Genomic DNA, 21,977 nt, shown 5'->3' with positions numbered 1-21,977 from the left:
AATTTCACAACGAGCGATTACACAGCTTCATTCCCTTACCCACTACAACTTGACCCCCTTACCTCATATGAGGCATCTTTGTTGTCAATGGAAACTTACAATACCCTTTTTAATATCACAGAGAAAAACAACAAGTTTAGTTATAATCCAGGAAGTGGATATAAAACTATAACCGTTTCACCTGGAGCTTACGAGATTTCTCAAATATCTTCAGAAGTCTCTCGCCTTATGAAAGAAAAAGGTGATGAACCAAAAAATATTGTAATAGATATTCAAAAACACACTTCAAAATCAACTATTAAACTTAAAAATAATTATAAAGTTGATTTCACGATTGAAAATTCGTTTAGAGAGCTATTGGGTTTCTCTTCAAAAAAGATTGAAAATAACGGGACGTTTTACAGTGATAATGTTATCCAAATATCCTCCGGTATAAATTCAGTATTAATTCATTGTGATTTGATTGATGGTGCTTATAACGATGGAATAAGAACAAATACAATATTTTCATTCAGTGCATACTCAACCCCGATTGGTTATAAATTTAATATGGAACCAAAAAATCTTGTCTATTTACCTGTGTCAGGAAAAACCATATACAGAGTAAGTTTTAGGATAACCGACCAAGATAATCGTATGATATCCTTTAATGATGAAATTATATCCATCAGAATTCACCTACGTGAAGTTTTTCAATAAATAAATAATGGTTATTGTGAGAAAACACGAGTTGGGAAAATATAAAATAATTACAGGGGAGGGCATGTTCCTTTCACCAGACTATACAAGGTATGTGGGTAGAGGATACTATAAACCTAAGAGACAACGAGGTGTAGGTCATCAATTTCGAAATAAAGGAGATGGGATAATTGATACTCTAATGGGTATTGGTTCAACCATCCTTAAACATAAAGACCTAATTGATTCAACTGCTTCTGCCGTGGGCTCCGTTGCGGGTGCTATAAAGAGTATAAAAGATGCTCAAAAGGAGTCTCATAAATTACAAGCAATCAAAGAAATAAAAAAAGGTAAAACTCAACTATCTTCACAAGAACGACAAAAAATCATTAAAATACTTGGGTCAGGGTTTCAACAATTTTAATGCTATATAAATACAAGTATGGAAGCGATTGATAGTATCTATGATTTGGATGATACGATTATCATTTCAAACTCCACTAAAAAGGAAGACTATTTTAAGGTAAATGCTATAACAGGAACAGACTGGAATTCAAACGGAACAAAAAGTTTTGAAATAAATAATCAACAAACTTACTTGAATATAGCTGATAGTTTCTTGCTGTGTAAATTTAAATTCACTAAGGCTGCGAATAATACTAATGCTACACTCGTAAATGATTTCTTCTGGAAAATGTTTGACAGTGTCCGCCTGTATATTGGAACACAAGAGGTTGAAGCGGTTGATTATGTCTCTGCTACATCTGAAATGATGAAATTTACACTATATTCGTTTAGTGATAGAATGGGTAAGGGAGCTGTTGAAGGTTTTATTCCTGATATGTCAACGGGTACAAACGCAGACCCTGGTTATAGTCAAAGGAAGTCAATGTATAATGATGAAACAAAAGCAGTGAATAGTTTTACCGTAGCAGTACCTCTTAAAGGTATATTTGGATTTTGCGATTATGATAAAGTTTTGTATGGTCTTAAAATTAGATTTCAACTACAAAGGAATGATAATGTAAATAGGTTGCTTTTTGGGGATGAAAATGCTTTTGGAGACAACAATAAATTTGTTATTAATGATTTGTGTTGGTATATCAGTGAATATACTCCTAATCTTAAAACGGAAGAGATGTTAAATAGAAGACTTAACTCAAAGAAACCGCTAAATGTATCATACCTTAAAAGAAGATGTCAACATGTTAAACTGGAACACACTACCTACACTTGGAATTTGGGTGTTCTTCAAGGAAAGCCACGATACCTCTGGCTCATTTTAAAAAAACCAGATGGAGAGGACGGTACTAATAAGAATAATGCGCTGAGTGATAATGCTAAGGTGAAACAACTTCGGGTTTCTCTTGATGGCACATTTTATCCGCGAGATAGATTGGAAATTGATTGGGAAAAAAATGATTATGCGGAAGCCTACAAGTCCTACCAAAAGGTGTGTGAAAGTAATGGTAATAATGATCCTATTTTGGATATGGTTGCGTTTCAAAAACTTTATACAATCTACGCAATTGACCTGAGTTCTCAAAAGGAAACTATAAAGTCTAATCGAGTGGATACTTCTCTATACATTGAAAGAGGGGAGAGTGAAGAGGTTAATGCATATTGTTTGCTTTTGGAGGAAACAGAATTACAGATTAATACAGATAATGGTGTTATGATTAATATCACATAGGTTTTTTCTCATAAATAAATGGTTGGGGTATATGTTAATCAAATCAATCTTAATAAATTAACATCTTGTATTCAAAATCAAAAGCCTTGTATTATTAATGTTAATACAATTCAAAGAAAAGGAGCTGTAAGAATTGATGTTTTACTCACACACACACAAGTAAAAACACTAAATGATGTTGGATCACTTAAAATTAAAATGACGAAACCTATGTTAAAGAAATATTCAATAGACGAGTCAAGAGGAGGATTTCTCCCGTTTCTAATTCCTTTATTTGCTGGTTTAAGTGCGGCGGGAGCATTGACTGGTGGTATTTCAGCAGCGGTAAAAACTGCTAACGAAAGGAAGGCACAACTAAAAGCTCAAAAAGAATTGGAAAGACATAACAAGGAGTTGGAGAAACAAATTAGTGGAAGTGGTGTAATTGTAGATTTTGCTCAAAAACTTGAAAGTCTACCTGATAAAGCTAGATTGTTGGTTGGAGATATGCTTTCCTCTATCGCTCAAGCGGGTGTTAAACTAACTAAACGGGGTAATGGATTGTATCTTTCTCATAAATAAATGGATAAATGGTTTAAACAATTTGGAAAGAATACAACGTCAAATATAGAACTAGCTAAGTATTGTAAAACACTAAAAATTGATAATGTGGTTATTTGTATGAGAGATGAATTAATACATATAAATAAGAATACAAAGAATATTATTATTAATTTAGACACACAGAATGGTTCTCATTGGGTTTGTATTCATAATAGTCAGGATAAATATTATTTTGATAGTTATGGTATGCCACCACCTGTTGAAGTAATACAATTCTTACAGAATGGTGTTTATCAAACATTTCAAGTTCAAGAAATTAATTCTAAATGTTGTGGTCAATTATGTTTATATGTATTATTTCAACTCAACAATAATGAAAATTTTTATGATATCATTTTTAATCTAATATAAATGACTTATGTTGGAAAAGATGGTTCTATCTTTGGAAAATCCTCTCAGGATATTGATTTATCAAATTATTATACAAAGGCACAGGCTGAACGACAAAAATATAGTGTAAGTAAAAATATTAATATGAAGAATACTTATAAATTAATCAATTATCCAAACCCTACAGATGCGAATGACTTAATTAGATTAAGTGATTTATCACAATATATATTTTTAAAGAAAACAGCACGTTTTGTGAAACAAGTAAAATTTACAACCACAACACCTGGTTATACTGACCATACACCTTTCCTCATTGAATTTAACTACCTGCTTACAATTGAATTTTATAAAGAAGGACATTTAGTTAATATGCGAATTAATAAATGGGGGTATGATATGCCTGATTTAGGGTATAATTGGTCTTTTTCAATAAACATAGAAGACCTACATGATTTAAATCAGTCTCGTAAAGAAGAATATTATCCACTTGGTGAGGATAAGGATTTCTGTGGAAGTACAATTAGTAAACAACAAATACGTGATTTTAAGAAAAGAAAAATATATGATAGTATAGCGATGGTTCGCATGACAAAGAAGGAAGGTAATGAGATAAGGATAGAAAGCCGAGGAATACAAACCGATTTGGTAGTGGGAAGATGGGGTGGTATTACCTGTCATAATATTAATCTCACATATATTTCTGATACATAAATGGCAGGAAGAAGACTACAAGAGAATTATAATTTTTGTATTCAAGGATACCTACAAGAAAAGGGTGCTCGGTATTACATACCTTATGATTTGGAGCATATACATGGGAATTTTGTCATTAAAAACTGGCCTTATACTGATATTGTTAAACCCACAAATAGAGACTTGTTTAAAATATTAAATAAAAATGAACTTCTCAAAGTTATGAAATATAAAACTCTTTTAGAAATCGTCAACAAATCTTATTGGTATCCTATTATGAGAAAAATAATTATAGATACAAGAATATCTCAAAATCCAGATGAGTATATGTATAATATTCTTTGGGGTTCAAACTCAAGGGTAGCAAGGGATGAGGAAGGAGTTGAAGAAGAGAAGGAGGAAAGAGAGAAAAAGGAGAAGGAGGAAAGGGAGAGGGAGGAGAAGGAGGAGAGGGAGAAAAAGGAGGAGGAGAGGGAGAAAAAGGAGAAGGAGGAAGGAGAGAAAAGGGAGAAGGAGGAAAGAGAGAAAAAGAAGAAGGAGGAGAGGGAGAAAAAGGAGAAGGAGGAGAGGGAGGAAAGGGAGCAAAGAGAGAGGGAGGAAAAATATAAAAAGATGGAAATCAGTGAGATTCGTAAAAGATTGAGTGTATTACAGCAAATAAATCAATCTCAACGCACCGAAGAGGAAATTAAAGAATTAACAACTCTTATGAAGATAATGGTTTCAAAAATAACAACGTCAATGTCTTCAATTTCAGGGAGGAGATTTAAACGAGAAAGTGGTGAAGAAGAAGAAGAAGAAGGAAAAGATTATGTGATTGATGATGTTGGTGTCATTGACTTTAGTTAGTTTTTATTTGTAAATAAATGGAGGAGAGAGTGAAGGCATTCCTTAGGATTCTTTATGTTTTAAAAATAAAGATTGAAATGTATATGTTGAAAACCAAAAAGGTTTTGATACTCTGTCGGAATTTTTCTGATAAATAAATATGAGTTATTGTCTCAAATGTAAAAAGAAAACTAAATCTAAAAATATCTCTTATGTTAAAGCTAAAAATAATAGAGTTTATCAAAAAGGAATATGTCAAGTATGTGGCTCTAAAAAGTGCCAATTCATCTCTCCTAAAAGAGGAGGAGACATACAAAAGTTTCTGTCAGGAAGTAAATTTACAACAACTGGAATTCCAGGGGAATTACACCTTCCAGGGTATTCTTTCTGTGGTCCAGGAACAAACTTGGATAAAAGATTAGATGAGGCTGACAATCCTAAACCTTGGCCTAAACCTACAAATAGGGTTGATGAAGTGTGTATGAAGCATGATATTGCTTATGGGAAAACCACTACGTTGACTGAAAAACATAAAGCCGACAGCGAAATGTTGTATAATTTGTCTTTGATACAAAATCCAACGTTGAGAGAGAAAGTTGATAGGTTTATTGTGAGAAATTTGATAAATGCTAAATTGAAACTTGGTCTTGGTTATTCCTCAAAAAACTATTAGGCTCTAATGATGTCATCAAGACTGAGGAGCTTTTGGCTGAAGAATTACACAAACCTATAATCACAAAGTTTAAAAGAAGGAAGGTTTATTCTAAATACACCGACCACATATGGTCCGCTGATTTAATTGAATTGAATAATGACAGGGGATACAGGTATGCTTTAACCGTTATTGATTTGAGGAGTAGATTTGCCTGGGTTGTCCCTTTAAAAAATAAAAGGGGTGATACTTTAATGTTAGCCTTTAAGCTAATATTTGATCGGGATAAAAGGAAACCAAAGAAGTTATGGACTGATGAGGGAACAGAGTTCTATAACAAAATATTCATGAAATTTCTTAAGGGGAAGGGTATTAAATTATACAGCACCTTTAATGAAGGAAAGGCAGTTGTTATTGAGCGTTTTAATCGTACTTTAAAAGAGAAATTATATAAAAAATTCACACAACTCGGTTCTCAAAAATGGGTGTATTTAATTCAGGATATTGTAGATAATTACAATAATACAGTTCATTCATCAACAAAATCAAAACCATCAGAAACATTTACAAAATTAGAATATGAAAAGGAGATTAATTTGAGAAAGCCCAAGTTTAAAGTTGGTGATATTGTAAGAATATACAAATGGAAAAGTCATTTTGAGAAAGGTTATACACAAAAATGGACTCGTGAATTATTTAAAATCATTGATGTAATGGATACAGTCCCTTGGACCTACAAATTATATGATTTAAATGGAGAAGAAATCTTGGGTTCATTTTACTCGCAAGAATTACAAAAAACACAAGTAAGCAGATAATACCCTTGAAAATAATAAATAAATAAATAAAATGTAATGGGGATACGTTTTTAAATCTGTGAACCCCAAACACAGAATCACACAACTTTTTAGTTGGGGCTTAACTTTTGTGTGTGCATAATGGGGATACGTTTTTAAATCTGTGAACCCCAAACACAGAATCCCACAACTTTTCAGTTGGGGCTTAACTTTTGTGTGTGTATAATGGGGATACGTTTTTAAATCTGTGAACCCCAAACACAGAATCCCACAACTTTTTAGTTGGGGCTTAACTTTTGTGTGTGTATAATGGGGATACGTTTTTAAATCTGTGAACCCCAAACACAGAATCCCACAACTTTTCAGTTGGGGCTTAACTTTTGTGTGTGTATAATGGGGATACGTTTTTAAATCTGTGAACCCCAAACACAGAATCCCTCAACTTTCCAGTTGGGGCTTAACTTTTGTGTATGTGTGAGTGAGTCATAATAATATACAAACCCTAACCCAACCCCATCCCTAACCCAAACCCATCCCTAACCCAAACCCATCCCTAACCCAAACCCATCCCTAACCCAACCCCATCCCTAACCCAACCCATTCCTAACCCAACCCCATCCCTAACCCAACCCAATCCCTAACCCAACCCCATCCCTAACCCAACCCCATCCCTAACCCAACCCCATCCCTAACCCAACCCCATCCCTAACCCAACCCCATCCCTAACCCTCACATTCAAAATCCCAACCCTAACCCAACCCCATCCCTAACCCAACCCCAACCCATCCCTAACCCTCACATTCAAAATCCCAACCCTAACCCAATCCCATCCCTAACCCAACCCCAACCCTCACATTCAAAATCCCAACCCGAACCCAACCCCATCCCTAACCCAACCCCAACCCTAACCCTCACATTCAAAATCCCAACCCTAACCCAACCCCATCCCTAACCCAACCCCATCCCTAACCCTAACCCTCACATTCAAAATCCCACCCAAACCCTAACATAATCTTTTTTTTCTTCTTTTTTAAAAATATGTATTTCATTTTTATTTTTTTTCCTCTTCTTCCAATTCTGTCTTTCAAGGCTTTCAAGTTTGAAGAAGTAGAAATGGGAAGAAAGAATTTTCCAGCATTTTCTTCCTCGAACTTTCTTGATATTGCTTAAATCAAGCGTCATTAAACAAAGAACATTGTTCATTGCTTTAGAATCCAAAGAGTCTCCAAGATGGACCCCACAGGTAGAGTCTCCAAAATAAAACCAACTTTCCAAGTTCCCAAGGTATAACCACATTCCTGTTGAGCCTCCAAGATAGGTATCACATTCCGAGTCATCAAAACAAAACCCCCATTCCGAGTCTCCAAAAATATAACCATCTTTCCAAGTCCCCAAGGTAGAACCACAATTTTCAGAAATATTTGGGGTTTCCGTGATAAGTCTCACATAGTATAACTGCGGACCATCAGGGAAAACTTCCCTTTCCCAATTTTTTAGGGTTTCTATGATGTGTCTCACATAGTATAACTGCGGACCATCAGGGAGAACTCTCCTTGCCCAATTTTTTAGGGTTTCTATGATGTGTCTCACATAGTATAACTGCGGACCATCAGGGAGAATTCCCGTTTCCCAATTTTTTAGGGTTTCTATGATGTGTCTCACATAGTATAACTGCGGACCATCAGGGAGAACTCTCCTTGCCCAATTTTTTAGGGTTTCTATGATGTGTCTCACATAGTATAACTGCGGACCATCAGGGAGAATTCCCATTTCACAATTTTTTAGGGTTTCTATGATGTGTCTCACATAGTATAACTGCGGACCATCAGGGAGAACTCCCCTTTCCCAATTTTCAGAAATTTGTGGGTCTCCAATGTATGACTTGTATTCTGGCTCATCAAGGTAGAACTTGTTCAGTGGGTTTTGTTTTGATAACTCACAACAAGTATCATCATGGTAAAACTCTTTTTCAGGATTTTGTGGATCTCCAAGGTATAACTCTTTGGCTGGGTCATCAAGGTAGAACTCGTTCTGGGGGTCTTGGTTGTTCAAAATGTCTTCAAACAAAAAAATAACTTCATCCCAAGTTGTGTTAAAAGCAGAATTTTCATTTCGTATCTCAGATACAATTTCCTGTGAAAGAAAATAACAATGTATTAATTTAATACAATATTTTTATTTGTATAAATCAAGCTCTATGAATATTAAAATAAACTTTGTTAACTCTTACATGAGTCTCATCTAAAAAAAAAAAAAAAAAAAAATTAAATAAATAAATAAATAAATAAACAAACTTACCTCCATTGATAAGAGGTTCGAGTCCAGTTCATCAATCTGAAGGTTGAGTTCTACACAGGTAGTAGGACTCCAAGGAATAGCAAAGTTATCCCATTCCATTTCGGCATAGGAGTCCATTCTCAAGTGAAGCAGAAAGCGTGTTTGAAAAAGCCTGTGTGGTCGGTGCCTTTTATAAGAAGGGCTGGGTGTGTGTCATTTCCTGTGGAAATTCCCTGGGCGTGTCTTAACTGGAAATGATGTGATGGAAATTCCCTGAAAATGATGTAATGTTTTACCTGGAAATGATACAATGCTGAAGAGTTTATAAAGTGGGTGGGACTTAGCAAAAGTGGGCGGAGCTTAGCAAAGGGGGCGGGACATAGCAAAAAGTGGGCGTGGCTTAACAAAAAGTGGGCGGGCTTAGTAAAAGGTGGGCGTGGTTTACCAAAAAGTGGGCGGGGTTTTTCAAAAAGTGGACGGAGCTTAACAAAAGGTGGGCAGAGCCTACCAAAAAGTGTGTGGCACTGGAGGCGCTCAAATAAGAACATTGAGGGAGGTTTACCATTTTATCTTAGCTCAGTTAAAATATCTTAATAAAGAACCAAACTCAAACATATTTTTTGTTAATGTATTAGACGGTGAGGAGAGTTGTAGGAGAATTAAATTATTTCCCACACATAAACAAATATTTGTAGGGTCGTTGTTTGAGTGGGTTATATTCACCAGATGATATTAAGAGTAAAAGGTTAAAAGGTTCATAAGGTCAGAAGGATCACAGGTGTTTAAGTGGTCTAATGAATAAGGATAACATGTCAAAAGGTTAGAAGGTTCGTAAAGAACAGGGTGAGAGAAATAGAGGTCTTTAGGGGCAATGAGGGAGGGAAAGAATTAATATGGAAGTGAATGGGTCAATGTTTGAGTGGGTCAAAGATTAATCTGCCAGATGATATGTAGAAGAAGGATGATAGGTCTATAAGAGAAAACAAATATTTGTAGTGTTTGAGTGGTCTAATGAACAACATTAAGGATAGGTACTACAGACAAAAGGTTCATAAAGATGAGGGTGGGAGAAATAGAGGTGTTTATGATTTTTGAAAAAGACAAGGGGGTAAATGACATTAGATAGGGATTTCCCATGTTAAACGGAGGTGTCCCAGAAGCAACATTATTACACTACTATCATGAAACATTTACATTTTGTAGTCCATTGTATAATTCAAATAAACATAAATGCAAGTTTCGCATGTGGAAAAAGTAAGTACACCCGGACATTTATCACTACTTCACATACCTAAAATTAGAATCAGGTGCACCAGCTCAGGTGCAAATGATTAGAACATCGTTGGAGAGGATCTTGGAGGAACCTGTCTTATTTAAACCTCAGACATTTAGTTTGGTTTGCTCTTTGTTGTTGAAGTGTGCGGCATCACTATGCCTAGATCAAAAGAGCTCTCTGAGGCCTTCATAAAGAATGCCCACGAGTCTGGAAAGGGATTTAAAAAGATCTCCAAACAATTTGAAATCAATCATTTGACTGTCCGGGAGATCATCCACAAGTGGAGAAGATTCCAAACAACTGCCAACTTGTTCAGGCCAGGCCGCCCCAGCAAGTTCAGCCCGAGAGCAGACCGCAAGATGCTGAAAGAAGTCTCTAAGAACCCCAGAATGTCATCACGGGACCAACAGGTAGCTCTTGCCACCGTTGATGTCAAAGTGCACGAGTCTACCATTAGAAAGAGGCTGCACAAATTTGATCAACATGGGAGGTGTGCCAGGAGGAAACCTTTTCTGTCCAGAAAGAACATCAGGGCACGACTCAAGTTTGCCAATGAACACTGAGGCAAAGACCAGCACTTCTGGAACAATGTGCTCTGGACAGATGAGTCAAAGGTCGAGCTATTTGGCCACAGTACCAGAAGACATGTTTGGAAAAAACCAAAGACAGCATTTGACCACAAGAACCTGATACCAAATGTAAAGCATGGTGATGGAAATATTATTGTTTGGGGCAGTTTTGCTGCATCAGGGCCTGGGCAGCTCGCCATCATAGATTCCACTATGAATTCTTTATTGTACCAGAGGGTGCTTGAGGATAATGAGGCCATCTGTCGGAAAGTTGAAGCTCAACCGAAGGTGGACCTTGCAACATGACAATGACCCTAAACATACCAGTAAATCCACCAAGGAATAGCTGAAAAGAAAGAAATGGAGGGTTCTGGAATGGCCAAATCAAAGCCCTGATCTAAATCCCATTGAGGTGTTGTGGGGGGGGGGGGGGGGGGTTGAAACGAGCTGTGCATGCAAGAAACCCCTCAAACATCACACAGCTGAAAGAATTCTGCATGGAGGAGTGGGCAAAAATTTCTCCCAGTCGATGTCAGAGACTGGTAGACAGTTATAAGAAACGCCTACTTGAGGTTGTTTCTGCCAAAAGGGGCAATACCACCTATTAGAGCCAAGGGTGTACTTACTTTTTCCACATGCGAAATTTGCATTTATGTTTATTTAAATTATACAATGGACTACAAAATGTAAATGTTTCATGATATTTGTTATATTATATCACCTTTATCTATCAATATTGTTGAAATGAAGATCAAATAGCTGTATGTTGAAATATGTTGAAAAAGTCAAAACTTTACATGGGGTGTACCTACTTTTTCACGTGACTGTAGACAAAACAACACAGACTATGGGATACAAAATTGGAATATCAGGATTGTAATGCAAGCCCCTAGCATTACAAGGTGTGGAATTAAACAGGTGACATCCTGTGACCACTCGAACATTAAACAGGTGACATCCTGTGACCACTCGCCCATTAAACAGGTGAATGCAGAGCATTTGTTCATCTCGATTTTCACATTAGCATTTCTTTCTCTCTCTTTCTTTCTCTTTCTCTCTCGTTATAGGACAGTTATATTCAAGTGATTGGATCTTTAAATTTGACCAAGTTAGACTGTAGTACACGACGTAAAGCTGGCCACCCGGTGCTTATAAATCTGTTCTGATGAGCCAGGCACTGCTGGGTGCTCCACTTCGAGCGAACGAGAAGCGGGTACCATCTGCCAGAAAATGTTTCGAGATCTCTCGGTGCGATTTGCTTCGGTTGTGCCCGGACAGACGGGCCCCCTTCTTCTGCCTCTCGCCCGTCGTCTTGGTCACCTTGGCTACAGCACCCGACTATCCATCGCCGGGGCAGTGCCAAGATTTCACGGCATGCAGAATGCGCGTTTGCCACTCACTGTCGCAACAGCAGAAATTATGCATCGAGTCCTGTCCTTGGGCAAGGGCAGTGATCACATGTTCTGCTGTGTGTTGTTTCAAACTCAAACGGCTTGTTTTATTCGATGTTCTTTTATCGGGACGGTGAAAGGGAGGTCGATGTGGAAATGGGTTTGAGTTGGAAGGCAGGGAATAAAAAAAAAGAAAATAAAAAGAGGGTGATGTGCAACGATGAGGTCGAATGTTTGGATTCTTAAGTTTGTATCAATGTGACGTTTATATTTCTAATGTAAAATATGTCCATTCTTCTGCACAGGTTTGTAGTCTGAGTTTATTTTCAATCCACGTGAAACGGTTATGGAATTGCCTGCACAGTGTGATTGATAGTTTGGGAAATTGAGCGCGTGCAGCATGGAAATTGAAGGTGTGCTTATTTTGTGCAATTCAATCCACAGAAAATCATGCCCAGATAATGTTCGGCCTACCAGTCCCTTGCGTCTTCATTGTCGCACTCCGACATGACCCCACATCATCACAAATTGTGCAACGGACTTTCCACAATGTAAATTCCACATTCCTGTAGCATCCTCAGTCACACCTCAGACATGGACAAATTGTCAGACAGACATGGCAGACATGATTCATGACATGTCAGACATGACAGACATGTCATGACAGACATGTAATGTCAGACATAATTGTCAGACATGTCAGACAAAGACACGTCAGACAAATTCACGTATAGAAACATCGATCGTGGGTCCGTGGTGAATCTGCATTTGGCGATCCGCGAAGTTCATGTTTAGAAGGTAGAAACCATCATGGCATGTCGTCATTTACTTGAACTCGATATCTCTTTTTTTTCATTCCAAACAACATAACTCCAATCACAAACTAATCACAAAATAAACTTTTAACTACATTGTTAATGTTTCCTTCATTGTGAAAACTACCAGGTTAACAGTTAAAAGGATTTTGAGCCGATGGGTGTTACGGCCTTGGCAAGATCGATGGAGACAGTGATCTGTTAGCTTATACACCGCCCAAATAGCTATGTGGAATTCTCTCATGTAGGGATTAAACACACATCATTTGACCTTTGACCGAGGTCATTATTTACTTTTCATGATGTTTGTATACGAATCGAAAAGAAGATAATTGGTTTTGGGTCATCCTTTCCGCATATCTCGTGGGATTGTGAGTTGGAGAGATGACCGTGAGGGCGGGGAGGGAGTTGGAATTCTCTCAAACAGGGATTCAACCCATGTCCTTATAAAAGGTCTTTGTCCGAGGTCACCGAGTCCGATCGGTACAGCTGAGCCATGCAGCTGTGCAGCGATCGGTGCAGCCGTTTGTGCGGCACCCGGGAAAATAACGTTATGCGGGAGTCCAAACCTGAAAATGCTGGAAGCCAAAGCTGAAATTGGAAAAACAATACACCCTATTTTACTCCAGGAGATCCCAGGATTACCCACCCAAAATATCGTTGCGATCGGTTCAGCCGTTTTTGCGGTACCTTCGAACGGACAGACAGACAGACAGATGGACGGACATTTGGTGAATTATAGTAAGATGGCAACGTGTGGCCCTGAATGGATTTCTCTCATCTCCCCTTCCTGTTCTGGCTGGAGTTCCCCAAGGTAGTGTTCTGGGCCCTGTGCTATTTCTGGTCTTCATCAATGATCTCTCCAACTTTCTGGTAAATCCTCTCTATCTCTTTGCTGATGACTCCACTATCTGCCGCTCCATTCCTCATCCCTCACATCGGCAGTCTGCAGCCTCCTCACTCTCTGCAGACCTGGACAAAATCACAGACTGGTCAAACAAGTGGAACATGTCTTTCAATCCTGACAAATCTCACACTCTTACTATGTCTCTCCGAAAAGACCGATTGGAAAACCCTCCCATCTACTTTCTCAACAATCCTCTCCAAGAAGTTCTGTCGCTCAAGCTTTTGGGTCTCACTATCTGCCATGATCTTTCTTGGGAAAACCACATTTCCAAGCTGGCCTCCAAAGCCAGTCGCCGACTGGGCATCCTCCTTCGTGTGAAGTCCTTCCTTGGCACACCAGAGCTCCTCACCACATACAAGGCTTTCATCTGCAGCTCAATGGAATACTGTTCCCCCCTCTGGGCCGTTGCTCCTGCCTCACACCTAGCTCGGCTTCACGCTGTTGAAACCAAAGCTTTCAGAATCGTTGGAATCTCCTGCGATGAAGATAACTCCGAGGGCCTTTCACTCACTCACCGCAGGCAGGTTGGTGGTCTTTCTATCTTTTACCGACTCCTCTCCGGCCTTGCTCCTCCAGATCTCTCTGTGCTCTGTCCCCGCAATATTCCTTCAGGTCGCACAAGATCTGCCTGCAACCCTCTTATCGTTAAACTACCAAAATCTAGGCTCTCTGCTCACCTTCACTCTTTCATTCCCCTTTTCTCCTGCCTCTGGAACAAACTCCCCCACTCCCTTCAATCCCACTCCTCCCTCCAGGTCTTTAAAACAGCTGTTCACCACCATCTCTTATCTTCCCCCATCCAAAACCTTGATCTTTCCTACCCCTGCTAATTCACCCCAGATACACCTTTTTTTTTTCTTTTTTTTTGAAATTCCAACTTCTTTCCTGGAAGTCCTTGCAGTGTTCATGTGTTTTATACCTCTCCCATCTCCCCCCAAGCCCTCCCCCTCCCACATTTCTCCCGATGTCCCTGCTCTCAAATGTTGTGTTTGTGTCCTTCCCCCTCTCTCCCCAACTTGTCTACCGCTCCCCTTATTTTTGTGTTTTTTTTGTGTCGGTTTGACTTTTTGTGTGATTCATGTTAGCTCTTTCACGAGCCTCGATCTTGTATACAAAAAAAAAAATGAGGCAAGGATAGGACCTGTAGCTCATACCAGTCACTTAGATACTCTGATCAATCCACCTGGGTAGCCTTTGGTTAACCTCTAGCTGCCTAATTATTTATGAGGTGAATAAAGTGATGGATACTCTATTTCTGCACATCTTTAATTACCTGTCCAAAGTTCACTTATACCTTGGCATGTGTGTGTGTGTGTGTGTGTGTGCGTGTGTGTTCGTGTGTTTTTGCATGCATCAAAGATGAAATAGTTGTATGTATCATTAAATTTCTCACCTGTTCGTTTGTCTCCAGGCAGCAGCTCTGGAGCGACAGGTCTTTGATTTCCTTGGTTTCCAGTGGGCTCCTATTCTCGCAAACTTCCTGCATGTCCTCGTGGTGATCATCGGACTGTTTGGGGCACTGCAGTACCGCCCGCGCTACCTCGCCCTGGTAATCATTCCCACTCCTCAATGTCACCACTTCTCCTTGTTTGACTCACTTTCTTCACCATAACGTATACTATAAGCCAAGATTGCCAAACGGATCTTTGACAAACCTTCAGAGGTTCATCAGTGAGTGTCAGGGTGTGTTTTAGGCAAAAAATATTTTTGTAAAATTTTTGGGGGAAAAAAAAAAATTGGAAATTTGGAGAAAAAAAACGTTGTATTTTTTTTTTCTATTTTAAATTGCTCTATTGTAAACCTTTGTAGCTATATGACACGTAATACGAAATGATCCCTGATCCCAATCCTTTGTGGGTGTAGGGATGTGTTTTAGGCCCCCACAAAAATAGAAAAGAAAATTAATTTCTTGAAAATGCCATCAGGTATAACAGCACTAGGTAACACCAGGTACCCTTGCGCATAGCTAATAATGTAGTAGTTTAATTAAGGGGAACAGTCTTTGAGATGAATACCTCTAAAAAAATGAATGGCAAAGAACAATATGCAATTAAAAAATTATCTTCTCTATCATTTCATTGAAAATTTTCAGAGTTTCGTTGAAAGGTTATGGAATCCATGCCATCCATTGCTGTGATTATTTCTTTTTGCCATAATCATCACCGGAGTTGTCTCTTAAGCAATGCTTTGCCGAGTGGTCCGAGTCGGGACTCCCATTGGCAAAGGTCAACAACAAGCGTGCTGCTGCTTTGTGAAGCGGAACAATAGAACATGAAGCAACTGGGCTTCATTAGAGCCTTAACGAACCTGCCGAGACAAATTAACATCTCCAGCAGCCAGGCAAGCGTCGAAACGGCCAACCCATCTGCCCCGCCATGCTGCTTTGTTGCCCACGTTCGACTTTGATGGGATTTGGACAAGACCCAGGCCGGGGAACCCTCAGTGGCAGCGATATCGGGGTCGACGACCCCGACGCGCGACGATATTGCCCATCTGCCACGCGGGCACGAATGGGCGTCGGGTTCCATCGTTCGCTTTTGCCACCAGAAAGTCATTTAATGAAGCAAGTGTTTGCGCTCTGCCGATGCCAGTGGCCTCTAGACGGGGATTAAATTCCATTTGGCATGCTAACGACACTTCGGAGCAAAGAATCTAAAATAAAGTTTCGAAACGAGCTTCCTTTGATCGCTTGTGAATAAATCACGCACCTGGAAGCAACTGAACTACCCGAACACCGCTTCGAGCGTCACAAAATCTAGTCTCCAGGCTTTCTTTGAATTGTCCTTATGTGGTTTTCTCAAACACATCATCATACTCACGTCACTGGATGATCGGTACATCTTCCTCATTTACTCCAGTCATCCTCAAATTATTTCTTCCTCCCATTTGGTTTGTTTCATTACTTTAATCCTACTATAATTCACCAAATGTCTGTCCGTCCGTCTGTTCCCAGGTACCGCAAAAACGGCGGAACCGATCTCAACGAAATTTTGGGTGGGTAATTCTAGGACCCCCTGGAGTAAAATAGACTATATTGTTTTTCCTAATTTTCCAATTTTTCCAATTTCCAATTTTTCCAATTTTCCAGTTTTTCCAAACACGATGGAATAATATTTTAGCAGAAGTACCCGGCATTGCCGGGCGGGGGAGGGGTGGGGGAGGGGGAAGGGGAGGGGAGGGGAACGGGGGGGGGGGGGGAGCGAGCCCCTTGGCAAAGCGAGCGATTTTTTTTTTTCATAGCGTTCATAGCGTAATAGCGTTTCATAGCGTCATAGCGATTTTTTTTTTCATAGCGTCATATCGTTCATAGCGTCATAGCGTTCATAGCGTCATAGCGATTTTTTTTTTCATAGCGTCATAGCGGTCATAGCGTCATAGCGGTCATAGCGTCATATCGTTCATAGCGTTTCATAGCGTCATAGCGATTTTTTTTTTCATAGCGTCATAGCGTCATATCGTTCATAGCGTCATAGCATCATAGCGTCATCACGTGATCGCTCTGAGCGAATCAGCGCCCACCTGCTCTGATTCCGTTGATTCCGTGCGCTGAAATGCGCTGAGGTCAATATGAATAAAAAATATGGATCGTCAAATATTTTGAGTTCGGCCATGTTCGTCCCAGGCTCAATGGCCATGTCTATGCCAAATATCAAGCACGTAAGCCTCTCCGTTTAGGAGTCTATCGGTAACATTACACACACACACGCACACACACACACACACACACACACACACACACACACACACACACACACAAACTGTGTTTTATATATATAGATATGAACAGTGCTGTGGCTTTTATTGAAATTCTACAAATACTGTTTAGATTTTGATGATTTGCGTGTGATATGATTTAACGGATGATCGTTTAAAATAAAAAAAGCCTTCAATTTAACCCTTACCTAACCCAAACCTCTTACTTTCAGGTACCTGGATTTCCTCTTGCTGTCTCTTCTCTCTTTCTGTTCCTTCGTTCCATTGCCTGTTGTCCCACTGCCCCAAATGTCAGTACATTTCCTTTCTTCCATCTCTCACCTCACTCTAGATGTTGTGTACAAAAATGTTGGCTTGATGGTGTTCCCAACTGAGCCTTCAGCTCGTGATGCTGGGATTGATTCCAAGCACAAATCCCACAAAATGTGATGATTTCATCCTTTTCTCGTAAATCCTTTTAATTCATGGAAAAATGCACTCCTGTCTAGTAATGTCCTTGTAATTTATGTGAAAGGATACCGATGTTTCCTAACATACTTGTCCTGCAATGTAATATTTATCCAAGCTCCTCCAAAACCTTGGATTCTGCAGGAAACTACACAACTGGATCATGTTGTATTGAAGAAAATTATTTTACTGGGGGTGTTTGAACCACCTTTAGAGGCCATTTTTCCCCACAGAGCAGGGGTTGGCCTTTTTCAGGTCACCCTGGTCCCCTTTTTGAGGTGGTGTTTTATGGCCCTTCCTGCCACCAACCCTGTGGGTCACCTCTTGTGACGCACAAGGAATTACCAGTGAACTGGTACTCAATTTGCCAACCTCGGAAGGATGCCAGGTTGAGTCAACCCACCTGGAGTTAATTCAGCGATCGACCAGGATTCGAACCCAGGATCTTAGGAATCCCAATCCAGCACCCTCACCGCTAAGCCAACACCAGGCCTACTGGAGGTGTACGACTAATATTTATTTTATTTTATGCATTGATTTAACTTGGGGCCATGGAGGAGTTTGTATATATGTATCACATGCAGGCATGACGTCTGTCAGCATTAGTTGGTGGACGTTAAAGATCGCACAGTGTCCTTCGCGAAGAGCATCCTGGCCAAATTCCAAAATTACTGCTTTAACCTACAGGGGGCACTGTAGCAGCTGCACAGCCACGCTGGCAGCCATGATGCAACCAGAAGTTTCAGGCTGCATACAAAATGAATGAATGAACATGCAAGACAAAGATACAGTCACGTCAAAAGGTAAGTACACCCCATGTAAAGTTTTGACTTTTTCAACATATTTCAACATACAGCTATTTGATCTTCATTTCAACAATATTGACAGATAAAGGTGATATAATGTAACAAATATCATGAAACATTTACATTTTGTAGTCCATTGTATAATTTAAATACACATAAATGCAAATTTCGCATGTGGAAAAAGTAAGTACACCCTTGGCTCGAATAGGTGGTGTTGCCCCCTTTGGCAGAAACAACCTCAAGTAGGCGTTTCTTATAACTGTCTACCAGTCTCTGACATCGACTGGGAGAAATTTTTGCCCACTCCTCCATGCAGAATTATTTCAGCTGTGCGATGTTTGAGGGGTTTCTTGCATGCACAGCTCATTTAAAATCCCCCCACAACATCTCGATGGGATTTAGATCCGGGCTTTGACTTGGCCATTCCAGAACCCTCCATTTCTTTCTTTTCAGCCATTCCTTGGTGGATTTACTGGTATGTTTAGGGTCTTTGTCATGTTGCAACGTCCACCTTCGGTTGAGCTTCAACTTTCCGACAGATGGCCTCACATTATCCTCAAGCACCCTCTGGTACAATGAAGAATTCATAGTGGATTCTATGATGGTGAGCTGCCCAGGCCCTGATGCAGCAAGCTGCCCCAAACCATAATATTTCCACCACCATGCTTTGCAGTTGGTGTCAGGTTCTTGTGGTCAAATGCTGACTTTGGTTTTCACCAAACATGTATTCTGGTACTGTGGCCAAATAGCTCAAGTGTTACCTTTGACTCATCCGTCCAGAGCACATTGTTCCAGAAGTGCTGGTCTTTACCTCGGTGTTCATTGCCAAACTTTAGACTTGCCCTGATGTTCTTTCTGGACAGCAAAGGTTTCCTCCTGGCACACCTCCCATGTAGATCAAATTTGTGCAGCCTCTTTCTAATGGTAGACTCGTGCACTTTGACATCAACAGTGGCAAGAGCTACCTGTAGGTCCCGTGATGACATTCTGGGGTTCTTCGAGACTTCTTTCAGCATCTTGCGGTCTGCTCTTGGGCTGAACTTGCTGGGCCGGCCTGGCCTGAACAAGTTGGCAGTTGTTTGGAATCTTCTCCACTTGTAGATGATCTTCTGGACAGTCGAATGATTGATTTCAAATTGTTTGGAGGTCTTTTTAAATCCCTTCCCAGACTCGTCGGCATCTATAACCTTCTTTCTGAAGGCCTCAGAGAGGTCTTTTGATCTAGGCATGGTGACGCCACACACTTCAACAACAAAGAGCAAACCAAACTAAATGTCTGAGGTTTAAATAAGACAGGTTCCTCCAAGATCCTCTCTGACGATGTTCTAATCATTTGCACCTGAGCTGGTGCACCTGATTCGAATTTTAGGTATTTGAAGTCATGATAAATGTAGGGGTGTACTTACTTTTTCCACATGCGAAATTTGCATTTATGTTTATTTAAATTATACAATGGACTACAAAATGTAAATGTTTCATGATATTTGTTATATTATGTCATCTTTATCTATCAATATTGTTGAAATGAAGATCAAATAGCTGTACGTTGAAATATGTTGAAAAAGTCAAAACTTTACATGGGGTGTACTTACTTTTTCACGTGACTATATGTAGTGATCATTGTACTTTTACATTCATTTGAAGGACATCAAGAGATGATCGCCAAACACGTATGGTCTTTGAGATTTCAACCTGGGTTTCTTTCCCCTGTGAGCTGGGGTTTCAGTGAAACCACTAACAGGCCACCATATTGTCACGAAGGTAAATGTTAACCTGCGAACATGAATTTGTTTCCAGTGAAGGAGTTGCTGAACCATAAAACAACCGTAACGAGCAATTTGACCCGTGCCGAGGGGCATCCACCAAAACCAGACCATTTAATATCCGCAGTCCAGGCAGGAATTTATAATTTGTTCAGGGTGTTGGTGACAACTCATCTACTCTTCCTGAAAGACCTGGGATCTTCAACTTCCATAAACGACCCACTGCTGTTAGACGGGTCCTCCGGCTGAACGTCCTTCCAATGGACGGAGCACTCATTGATGCCTCATTCTGCATGTGAAACACCAAGGTGACAATTTATTATTTGATGGAGATTCAAATCCAGTAGCTTAAAGATGAGGACTTTTAATATACAACCTTAACCGTCGTTGATTCCATAAGCATTGTTTTATTATTGGATGTACCATGCATATGAGTAAAGAGTGCCTGACTGAATGAGCTGATAGACCCCTCTGAGATGTTGTACAAATCTATTAAGCGCATCTTGTTTTTTGTTCACAGTATGCCATATGGATGGTGCTCTGGGTCACATGGAATACATTCCTGATTTGTTTTTACCTTGAGGTTGGTGGTCTTTCGAAGGTGAGATAACTTCAATTCCCTGCCAATTGCTTTATATGCCTTGTGGGACACACACACACACACACACACACACACACACACACACACACACACACACACACACACACACACACACACACACACACACACACACACACACACACACACACACTTCAACTAAACATGACTTTTCCTTCATCTGAACTACTTATTTCATTTTTGTTTGGATTTTAGACCAACAGTTGACATCCATATGAACTGCTCGAGGCTTTAAGACACTTCTGCAGATGATGTTCCTGCCATTTGAAATCGTGTTTTTAGGAGTTTGACTCCAGATATGCGTGATGCCCCTGAGAATCATGTGTGACCTCCATGTATTCCAATCTTGGCAACTACAGTAATAGTATTATTTGTATGGGCCTTACTGTAATACCTTGTATGGGCCTGGTCTCTGCATGTTTCCGAATGTCATCACCGCTCTTTTGTGATTTATTATTTATTTTTGGAACACTTTGGTGTCGCTATTTTTAACACGCCTTGTCCTGAAGATAATTTCTTCCATCATGACCTGTTGTAACACAATTTTACAAAGTTATAAAGGTGTAGAGTAGGTAAAGGCCATTTTGGCAATCATGCCTGTGTCATATCCACTTTCAAGCATTTCCCCTTCGTGCAGCTAACGTTATGTTATCAAGCTAACCACACAAAAGGGAATTTGGCCATGTTATTGCCACTCAATGGCCCCACTCCTTTTCAAGACGATATTTAATGTTCCAAGACCTAAGTGTGGATGAGACGGCCTTGACTTATGACCCTGCTGGGACTGATTTAAAACTGCAGTTTTGAGTTGAGTCCGACCCCTTTGGGATTCCAAACCAGAGTAGATGGCAGAATGGTGAGCACGCCACAAACCCAGCAAGCCGCACATGGCAAATAACCAAGTCCCACATGGCAAATAACCAAGTCCCACATGGCAAATAACCAAGTCCCACATGGCAAATAACCAAGTCCCACATGGCAAATAACCAAGTCCCACATGGCAAATAACCAAGTCCCACATGGCAAATAACCAAGTCCCACATGGCAAATAACCAAGTCCCACATGGCAAATAACCAAGTCCCACATGGCAAATAACCAAGTCCCACATGGCAAAT

At 39.8% G+C, this 21,977-nt stretch overlaps 1 protein-coding gene across 2 annotated transcripts in view; it reads left to right on the top strand.

The window, feature by feature from the left end:
* The window catches only part of LOC137421760 (sodium/potassium-transporting ATPase subunit beta-1-interacting protein 2), a 297,307-nt gene that overhangs the window by 164,747 nt on the left and 110,583 nt on the right, over window positions 1-21,977 (top strand). For both annotated transcript variants that reach the window (XM_068108120.2, XM_068108121.2), the window contains exons 2-3: window positions 14,924-15,061; window positions 20,763-20,843. In XM_068108120.2, the coding sequence (XP_067964221.1) occupies window positions 14,924-15,061; window positions 20,763-20,843 (219 nt within the window). The remainder of the gene's footprint in view (window positions 1-14,923; window positions 15,062-20,762; window positions 20,844-21,977) is intronic.

This window comes from Myxine glutinosa, chromosome 2 (genome assembly GCF_964187855.1).
Source record: "Myxine glutinosa chromosome 2, kmMyxGlut1.1, whole genome shotgun sequence".
Taxonomy (NCBI): domain Eukaryota; kingdom Metazoa; phylum Chordata; class Myxini; order Myxiniformes; family Myxinidae; genus Myxine; species Myxine glutinosa.
The sequence above is the reverse complement of the archived record's forward strand: the minus strand, read 5'-3'. Positions and strand labels throughout refer to the sequence as shown.